This window comes from Barbus barbus (assembly GCF_936440315.1).
Source record: "Barbus barbus genome assembly, chromosome: 1".
In the NCBI taxonomy this organism is placed as follows: domain Eukaryota; kingdom Metazoa; phylum Chordata; class Actinopteri; order Cypriniformes; family Cyprinidae; genus Barbus; species Barbus barbus.
Genome location: NC_136729.1, coordinates 2,772,560 through 2,783,642, shown reverse-complemented (window position 1 = coordinate 2,783,642; position 11,083 = coordinate 2,772,560). Strand labels below are relative to the sequence as shown.

Below are 11,083 nucleotides of genomic sequence, written 5' to 3'. Positions count from 1 at the left end.
AGCCTGGCCACCGGTGCATTTTAGAAACTGCATTAGCTTGCATTTTGAACACAAACAACTACATCAGTGGATGAGTTTTAATTCAGAAAAGATTTATGAAGCTCTTAGTTCAAAATCTCTGTTTGCAGATTTGACCTCAGAAAGTAGTGCAAATATCAGTTTAATCGTTATCAATCAATATTAGTTAATTTGTAGAGTTTAGACTGAAGAGTCAAGACATATGATGTGTTATAAATAACCCTTTTTTTTATTTTATTTCCCATGACCTGTGTACATGCACATTTTAAATCAGGGCTAGCCAACCCTGCAAACCCTGCAACCCTGGAACTCAAGTCTGCAGGAAGGTAGAAGAAATCAGACTACTTATTTTAAACCATCTCTCTCTTCCCTCCTAGCTATGACCTCAGCCACGCCCCATTCCTCCCGTAGCCCCTCCCCACAGAAGGTCTGCCACTCCCAGACACAGACAGATGTTCTAAAGCCACTCCTAGGTGCAGGAAGCGGGGCTTCGACAGGAAACGGACCTGCGGCATTGAGACGCCGTCGACGGGTGCTATCTAAAGATGGGCGGAGCAATGTACGCATCGAACACGTCAGCGGCCGAGGGACGCTTTACCTGCGTGACCTATGGACAACCTTTCTGGACATGCAGTGGCGCTACAAGCTTTTCCTGTTTTCCGCCACCTTCGCTGGCACCTGGTTTGTCTTTGGAGTGCTGTGGTACTTGGTAGCACTTGTGCATGGAGATTTGCTAGGTGAGGAGGGAAGGAGATGTTCTTCAATAGGACCTGGATATTTATTTTCATAAATATTGCAATCCTGTTACTTCTATGTCTTTGTTTCTTGTCCTTTTCTCACTAGAGTTTGACCCTCCGTCCAACCACACGCCGTGTGTGATGCAGGTCCAAACCCTGACTGGAGCTTTCCTTTTCTCCCTGGAATCACAAACCACGATTGGTTATGGCTTTCGCTGCATCACTGAGGAATGCCCACTTGCTATCATCCTGCTTATTGTCCAGCTTGTCATCACCATGGTGATGGAAATCTTTATCACTGGAACCTTCCTTGCCAAGGTACAACTAAAACTAAATTAATTTGGGTAAAAAGTTGCTACAGCACGTAGCAAGTGAACAGTTACAATATTATTATTTCTGGTTGTCTTAATATTTTGAAATGTTAAACCATCATGTGTCTATTATGGCGGAAAACCTGACATGAGCCTGTTTATAAGTGCTTCTCATAACATATTTGGGAAGAGGGCTGACATATGTTGAGTTCCTAAATGTAAAAGTGACCCAAACTCACAGCAAATACAGAGTTGGAGTTTGTGTGGAGCAGCATTTGTTGTGAACTGCTCTGCTCTGTGCTGCTCTGAGACACTGAAAACACTAGAAGTACCGAGTTTCATTGCACCTTTTTATTTAAATAAGCCTTTGCAAGTAGCGGCATTTTGGTTGTATTGTGATTAAACATGCAGCCGTACTGGAACTGGATGGAACTGGAACAATATCTGATTAAAAAAATATAATTCAGTGACCTGTACAGTTCTCTCAGATCTAATAAGGCATTTATGTTTCCATCTGGTGTATGTAGGTAGCACGGCCGAAGAAACGTGGTGAGACAGTGAAGTTCAGTCAGCATGCTGTGGTCGCCAATCATGAGGGCCGACCTTGTCTTATGATCCGTGTCGCTAACATGCGTAAGAGCCTCCTTTTGGGCTGCCAGGTAAAGACATCTGATGAAATAACATTGAATTTCATGTTCATTTCCAAGGTAGTGTATGTGCAACTTATCAAATGTCCAATTCCTGGGATTCCTCAGGTAACAGGTAAGCTTCTGCAGACGTCGCTGACTAAAGAGGGTGAGACGGTGCGTCTGGATCAGAGAAATGTAGCCTTCCAAGTGGACATGTCCAGTGACAGCCCCTTCCTCATCCTGCCCCTCACTTTCTACCACGTGATAGATGACAACAGCCCACTGCGGGCCTGGGCTGCCAAAGGTATGGAAGCCTAGGAGAACTAAGGAGGGTAAATGGAACAATAAGGTGTCATGTTGGAATTCCTAAGCCTAGAATGTTGGAAAGCCTAAGCCTAGAATTGTCTCATTCAAAAAATGTATTCATTACTTTCTACTGTAAGTTGAACTGGTATCATTGTAGCTCAACTGGAAGAGCATGGTGCGGGCTATGCCAAGGTCTTGGGTCAAGCATCTGCCAAATGGGTAAATGTAAAACAGAACAGGCACAGTTTCAGCTGGTGCAACCTTAGGTGTCTTGCTCTGTTGGCTCATGGATCGTTCTTTTCGGTGAATGAACCAGCAACCATCTGGTTACCAGCCTTAAGCTTGAACTACTAGACAACACTTCTCCATTTCCTTATATATGCACGATTCAAACCCATCACATTACAGGAATTTTGAGATCCCTGTAGCTCAAACAGTTGAGCACAGTGGTAGTAAAGCCATGGTCACGGGTTCGATTCCCAAGGAATGCATTCTTTGCGCATCAAACCCATGACAATGTGATGTAATTTGCTTTAGATAAAAACACATGCCAAAAGAAAGTGGGTTTGAGTCCCAGGGAATACATGAACTGATGTTCATGCATTCCTTGGGAATTGAACCCACATGCATTCCTTGAGAATCGAACCCATGAGCATGTGTACTATAAATGCAAATGCAACTTCAATAAAAGCATCTGTCAAACGCATTTTTCTTAGTTCTTTTCACATTGGAAAACCTACCACTAAGCTTAGCTTCTATGTGTGAGAGTGCAGAGATGGCGCTGGCTCTGGTGGCAGATGAAGACTGTCAGTAGGATACACCTGAGAACAGGGACACCATGGTTGGGCACCGACCCCCGTGGCTCCAGCAGAGTTGCTCTGAGGATAGAGTGCTATGCAAGAGAAACGTGAAACAGCAGTGTGGGGAGAGGTGTCAAAGACACCAGAGAAGCTCCGTTTCAGTGAAGAGGTCACGCTGCAGGCAGAAGGTTCAGGGAGTTCTGGCACTTTCAGCACATGCCGGTGCCCTGTTTCCACTGACACTTCACACCTGAATCAAGTGTGCGTGGCTAGACAAAGGGGCTCAATTTATGTTTCCATTTTTGCCTCTCCTTGATTAATCATGAGGATAAATGTGAATTAGATTTGTACATGTATTTTTTGCCTGCACAAAACTTGCTGCTATGATTCTAGGGTGTTTGGGTAGCTTGCTAGAGCTTTGGTTTTTAGAGAATTGCTAGTGGTTGTTAGAGTGCTCTGGGTTGTTGCTTGCTGGTCCACAACAAAATGTAATGATGTGTTTGTGTATTTATAAGTTAAACACAAATAAACACCACCACAATGTTGTAATTATAAGTGGGAAAAACTTTTTTCTTTGAGCCCTAAGTTTCAGATGTGGGAATGTGTCTTCCACTCATCGTCTGTGAATTTGAGGAGGACAGCTGTTGTCCCTCCAGTCCTTGCTTCAGTTTGAGCAATAATAATAGTACTCTACCAAACAGCAACAATTATCAGAAGTAATCATCCATCCAACCAACAGCCAATGTAGCTTGCTTTTCAATGCTTCCACAATTATTTATTGAGGTACCTCCAAATTCACTTATTATGAGACTAAATGTGAATAGATCTACCTCCATCAAGCACTAATTTAGTTTTTGTAGGTTTGCGTGTCATAATCAGAACCGTGCTGGACAAGCCACAAGGCTGGTCTGTTTTAGTGGTTTTAAGGGATTTTGAGTGCTTGACAGCTGGTCAGACTGGAAAACCAGCTTAAACCAGCTAAGACAACGTTTTTCAGCAAGGACCTCTGGTGTCAGGATTGGCATTTGGGAATCATAGAAATCCTGTGTGGGAAAGACTGCAGACGTTTAATTGAATATTGCGAGGTTAAAGGACAGAAGTGGATTTCACATTCTCTCTGGAATTTTAGTGTGAATTGTAGAAAATTTAATAAAGACTTAGGTGAGGGGGGCATGTTTACAGGAACTTGGGGTTTCTATTATTGGCAGATGAGCTGCATTTATTGTCTTCATCCTTCCTTCATCTGTTTTTCTCTCTGTTAGCCCACATTCACTTTCTCTATAGACGTAGCTTTCCCTCTTTCTTTTATAATTTCTCTCTCTTTGGCTGGAATGTGTGTATGAGAGCGTGCCAGAGCGTCTCATTAGAGGCACAAAGCAGCCCAGTTCCTGGTGCTGACACGCAGGTCATGGATCCAGTTACGGTCCCAGTCTCTACCCCATCGAGGGCCCAAATTATCAGACCCTCCGGTCCCCGCTTTTACACTTGATTCACTGAATGCAACTCTCATCTTGCACGCCTATGAGTTTTCCCTGTATATCCTCGTGTATATTTATGGTTTCTGTTGTGCTTTTTCTCTCATCTCAATGCCTCTGTCTCATCGTGTTTGTAGTCTAGCAAGATCGCCAAGTGTAATTGACTGTAGTCGGATTATATGGTATAGGGTTATATTTAATAGACGCCACTTACGCCTAATGCTACCTAATCCAAATGAAACTCGTGATGACTTCCCGTTTCATTGTGTCCTCCCAGAAATGACTCTGTTTTGTATGTTGACCGTTAAATTTTTCTTTAAAAACCTGAATATGAAGTAGAAATAGCTATTCAGAATGCTCCAATAAGCACATTTGCATGTGAATGAAGAAACTGGCACAGACCTTAAAAACGTGTCCGAAAGCGTGCCGGTGCATTACAGTGTGAATCTGTATGTGCCTGAGTGGCTGTGTGTAAACGTACGTGTATGGATGTGCGCCAGTGCACCAGTGTGTGTGAATCTATAGTAAATGAAATATTGCCAGTCTGCTGAATGTGGCATTGTGTTTGCGTAAGAGACTGAGAAGAAGAGACACGGGCCTCTGCTGGAGCCCAGTGACAACTCAGCATATAGCTATATGAACCACCAAACAAGATGTTTTCTCATGAATGTGTATTTGTGTATGTTTGTTTGAATCAAAGAATATGTTTTACTTGTGGTTTCAAACCAGTGTTGTATGATATATCGAATTATAATATTATGATAGGGCTGAATGATAGGGCAATCATCAAATCATGAAAGCTGCGATTTAATTTAATAGATATAGAGTTTTAACATCTTTGTGAGCCTTCGTTCATTTTCTGAGAATCAAGTATTACGCTGTATTGTAAGATGCACACGTGTATATATTGTCACTATATATTGCAGAAAAACAAAATATCACATTGTGAGTATTTTCCCTCAAACATTGTGTTAAAGAAACGTTCAAATGAAATTACATTTCTGTCATCCTTTCCTCACCCTCATGTCATTCCAAATTTGTATGACTTGTGTATTTTATTCTGTGGAACACAGACGATTTTTGAAGAATCTTGCCACTACTCGTGTGCATATCAAGTTTATATTATTGATAGATTGAAATGTATCTTAATAAATAGAGCTTTTAATGTTAGAAATTACTGTAGTGCAGCACCCAGAGACATTCCAAAAACCTCACCATTTATCATCTGTTGTTTCAGCATTAACAATAAAATAAATGATACTAAACTAAATATTTAATAATGTAATTCAGTAGCATTTCTAAGTGTGACTCAAGTGTCAGATACTTTTTGGGGGCACTGTAAAACATGATTGTGAGCATGATCTTGTGTGTTTGTGGGTTATGAAACCCCATGTTTTTTGCTCGCAGAATGCAGAACTAGCTCTGGGTTAAAGGAGAGACTGTTTGCACAGATGACGGTCTCTCGCTCTGAATGTGGGATGTTGATGCAGGTGTGTGTGCGATTGTGTGTGTGTGTGTGTGTGTGTGTCAGTGGGTGAATGGCATGTTTACAAGTGAAGGCATTTCTATTTCTGCTGGTATGAGCTATAAGTTTCCTTATGTACCATCGCATTATGTGAATTTTTACATAATTTGTTGATTGTCTTACTGTCTGAATCGTCTTAAACTATCTGTTTTAATCTAAAGTGTGTACATGGTGTCAAATTTTATTGTAGGGGACAAATGTTTTGAGAATTTTGTTGGTCTTTCTTAACTTTAGAATCAGAATCAGAATCAATATTTGCTTTATTCACCAATTGTTCACAAACACACAAATAAGTATGGTATGGTTTCCAGAAGCTCTAGGTACTTACATAGAATAGAAAAACTAAATAAAACCTAAATATAATATCAGTGTTATTTGTGCATTTTTTAGGCATTATTAGTATGTTTAAGTAATGTTGTGTATTTCTGTCATTTTTATTATAGTTTTTTTTCCAAATATCTTTAAAATTTTCATTAAATTATTTTTTATTTCAGGTTTAATTTGAGTTATTTTAGTTTATCAAGAAGATTAACACTTTATTTCACTGTGTCCTTGTTACACGTTACATTACTTACTATTATAATAACACTAAATTATGCATAATTATGTGCAATTAACCGTAAGCCAAACCCTAATCCTAACCCTAACCAAATTGTAAGTACATGTAGTTTTTTAATATTACTCAGTACTTAAATGTATAATTACAGTGTAACAAGGACACTATAAAATAAAGTGTAACCGTTTAGTTTATTTCAAGGAATGAAAATGTTTTTTCATGCTTTTAATTTTAGTTAACTAAAATAAGGCTTAATGAACAGATGTTCACATTATACGTAATATACTGAATAAAGTATGTATTTACATGATAAATATTCTATACTATTCTTTTAAGAATATCCAAGTTTCATTCAATAAGCGAATGTAAATGAAAATAGACAAATCCTACTCTAAATCTGTTAGATATAACACACTAGGTTTGCTTATGTTCAAGCGCGAATGAGATTTGAGAGCTGCACCGTTTCAGTTGCTATAGTGAAAAAAAAGCCATACATGTTTGGGACGACTTGGGATGAACACTATCCGCTACTGAATTTCTGTTGTGTATTTCACTGTGTATGCTTCTTTCTAAGGTGGCGGGTGGACGGATCCGGAGCTGGCTGACTTTGAGCTGCTTGTGATAATGAGCGCTACCGTGGAGCCGACCTCGGCCACCTGTCAAGTGCGCACCTCCTACCTGCCTGACGAGATCCTGTGGGGCTACGAGTTTCCTCCTGTCGTCTCCCTCTCCTCCTCCGGAAAGTATGTCGCTGATTTTGCCTTCTTTGACAAGGTTGCCAAGACCAAGACCCCGCCCCTTTTTAAACAAGCTCCGCCTCCAAACACCCAGTCTCCCCAACAACAAGGCAATAGTGGTGGAGACCAAGGGGCAGATATGGAGAAGATGCGATTGGAGGAGAGCTACCGGGAGGAAAGGGGGCATGTCCGAGACCAGCTCAGTGTCCGCATTAGTAACGTCTAGAGAGTGGAAAACAGAGATGAATGAGTGAATGGGGGATCAGATAAATTGCTTGAGTTCTTGTTTGATTCAGTGTTAGCCAACTTTTTTTTTGATGCCACTAGGCTTACCTGTTTTACAAGGTAGGGTGCCAGTAGAGTTGGCTAGCGCTGAAATGCACTGGCATACAAGCATGTAATAGAGAAGATAAAGACAGAACGGCTATGTTCGGAATAGCACACTAGCATACTTGTTGTTTCTGGTACGTATACTGTGCATAGCATGCAAGTTTTCTGTATGAACAAAACACACAGATAATCTACTATGGCAAAATTATAGGAAAACATGCCTTGACCTATATTTCTGGAAAACTCCAAAAACATACCTATACATAACTCACTGCAGTGAGCACTATGGCGGTAAAGCACCAACAACTTTTATAACTATTCACACAGATTATGATTACAAGTAATTAGGGCTGGGACAATACATCGATGCATCACGAATCAAGAAATGTTTCAGCATCGATTCTGAGATTTTCCGAATGCATCGCCATTCCTCTGGAGTCGAGCTTTGAACAACACACTTGAACCTAAAATAATCATTCATAAAATTAGAAAAGTTTGAAGTGAATTACAAGGGTGTTCACAGTGGGCTGTGTGTACATAAAAGCATTCTGAGCCGAGGTGCAGATTACAGACACAAGCGCTCTTCATGAGCATTTGAGTGTGCGGATAAAAACTAGATTAGAGCGCCATCTGCTTTTAAAATCTAGGCTCAGAATCGATTCCTGAGGAATCGCTACGCATTCTGAAAATCTCAGAATCGATCCAGAATCGATGTATCGTCCCAGCTCTACAAGTAATACATTTTGACGTTTGCACATAATAATCACATAATCAGCTCAATATGTATGACTTTCCTGACATAGTAAACTTGCTCGATAGCTCTCCCGGTACAGCACTGCACTTGCCATGAGAAACAAAGAGTGTCCTAAAATATGACTAATGATAAAAGAGCTCAAAGCAAGCAAGCAAGCTAAAACAGCATGGTTGCCTCAGCAAATGTGTTATTATCTCACAGTTGCTTTTGTTAACACTATCGGTTACTTTTAGGGTTGAATTTAATGTAGATGGTACATTATTTTCATACAAGAGACACACAATAACCTTTTAGTCCTGCAAAGTTCAGCTCCAACCCAATTAATCACACCTGAACCAGCTTACTAGGCACACTAGAAACTTCCAGGCAGGTGTGCTGAGGCAAGTTAGAGCTAAACTCTGCAGGACAGTGGTCCTCCAGGACCGAGATTGGACACCCCTGTTCTAGACGCTCAACCAGTTGTGGAACCCATTTCCCTATTTTTCTTTATTGGCTTCAAAAAGTTTTATTAAAATGTAATAACAACTGCAAAATAATGCACATTAATTTTTTGATGACAATATGAAAACAATGTCGCATAGGATTATTTGAAACTCTTATCAATGCATAATGCATATTGTTTCACATGATACTTAAAAAAAAAATAGTTTGCTACATACACATGTTAGTATGCTAGTGTTCCATTCTGGATATAGTTGGAGTTTGTAAATGAGAAATACTGTAAACTACTAAACTACTAGACCACGTGGAATCAAATGATGATTCAACATAGATCTGCTGCTTTATTCATGACAAAACAGCAACAGATGCTCTTGTGATGGACCTGCTCACTAGGAAGGACTACTTCACCACCTTGTGGCCAAGAAAAGCAGTGCCACAGATTTGAGACACTCTGAGAAGAACAACTATTCTGTAAACTCTGATGGACAACCTGATTTTATAAACATATGGATATCGATCTATTTTTGCTGAAGGATTATGGATTCCAATGGACTGGAGGGTTGCATGTCATTGACTGGAAGAAATCATAATATTTAAACCACTGTACTGTAGTTAATGATAGAGCAAAGGTACAACATTTAGAGTGAATAACTCATGCGTGTCTTCTTGAGAGACTGCGTTGGATGTGATTTTTTTATCTATATTTGTGTCTAACAGTGCCAGTATAGAGCTATTTTGGGTAAAGATCTAGTTTTTTTCCCCATAGTTGATCTTTTGTCACTGGAATAAAAATAAAGATGTTTGTTAACAATACTAAAAGCACTTTAACTTGAGGAGGAGGCTTTATTTTTGATATTTTGTTTGAGTCCAACTTAACTGTACATGGCCTTTTATATGTGAAGATTGAAAAGAATGTCATTTGAATTACAGAAATTGTAAAGTCAACGTGCCTATGAATCAACAACAACAACCACCATAATAATAATAATAATAATATTAAATAAGAGCTGTTTATGAAGTCAAGTACCACTGTTATTATATTATATTATTGCTCATCCATTGCATGATTGTTAGTCTACAAACTCCCCATAATACAAATTATTGAGGTGAATTGTAATTTTATAGAATTAATTTAATGAGAGATCATATGTAAGATTTCCAGCTTGCAAGTGATATAAACCACATTATTTATTACGCATTATTATTATTATTATTCAGATGATTTATGTTGTTGAAAAAGAATGAATTTGGTTTTATCTACTGTGGCTGTAAGGAAACATCTGTTTCTTGAATTTCCTGTTTCATAACTGGACTTTCACTTTACGTGCTAATGATCTCAGATGATTGTTTTTAATAAATGAGTAGTTTTGAAACATTTGCACAGTGGTGTTATCAATGTGTTCAGGGAACAGTGTTAAATCACAGTTTCATAACACCTGGTGTGATTCTGAGGTGAGTGTTAAAAACACCCGGCGTTTATTCCCTAGAATTCCCAGCATCATGAAAATGAAAGATGAAATTGTGATGCAGATGCATCTGTGGTGAGTTCAGGCTTAATCCGTAGTCACTCTACAGTATGCACAGTATTTGTTTTTCTTTGAGCAACTGTATGAAATCACATATACACACTGGGAATCAAAATATTTTAGATGTATGTAGTTCTCTACTTAATATGTATATCTCAATATTTATTGTGTGCCATTAATGAGGACCTTTCAAAAGGTAATATGTAGATTTTAGGGTACTAATATGTACACTTTCAGATTAATGTATTATTTTAAAGGTATACTGATATGTAATTTGAATGTGCTAATATGCACTTTAAGATACAACTATGTACTTTTAAGGCACTAACATGTACTTTAGAGAATTGATATGCACTTTTAAGGTACTGATCTACTTTAAGTACTACGTATAAGTCACTTTTAAGGTATTAATATGTAAACATAAGGTACTAAAATGCCCGTTAGGGTGGAAATATGTAATGTTAAGGTAGGCTATATAATTTTAAGGTACTAATATGCACTTTAGGATACTAATATGTACACTTTTAAAGTACTAATATGCAATTCTAAGATAATATTTACTTGTATGCACATATAAAGTACTAAGATGCACTATAGTAATATGTACACTTTAGGTACTAATATGTACCATCAGAGCTGGATAGATTACTTACAAATTGTTATCTGTTACTGATCCCAAATTACATATCAAACATTGTAGTTAGTAACGTATATCAAATGCAATCAAACTATTTATAGATTACTTTTGGCCTAGCTTGTGTATCTCATTGATTTAAATAGGATAATCTAAATACAAATAATAATAATAAATAAATAAAAACTAAATAAATAAATGAAATAATAAATAAAAATAGAAAATGAACAGTATTCCATTTGTTGTTATTAACAATTGAAGTGAATTAAACATTACATCAAGGTTTCCCAAACTGGTGATTGTA

General features: G+C 38.4%; 1 protein-coding gene across 1 annotated transcript; it reads left to right on the top strand.

The window, feature by feature from the left end:
- Window positions 1–397: 397 nt before the first annotated feature.
- Window positions 398–7,320, top strand: LOC306866340 (ATP-sensitive inward rectifier potassium channel 10-like; the record flags this gene model as incomplete). The annotated part of the gene is made up of 5 exons (XM_079411468.1): window positions 398–755; window positions 862–1,073; window positions 1,594–1,725; window positions 1,822–1,999; window positions 6,932–7,320. The coding sequence occupies 5 exons, from the start codon at window positions 398–400 to the stop codon at window positions 7,318–7,320; spliced, it is 1,269 nt and encodes a 422-aa protein (XP_079267594.1).
- Between the last annotated feature and the right edge of the window lie 3,763 nt (window positions 7,321–11,083).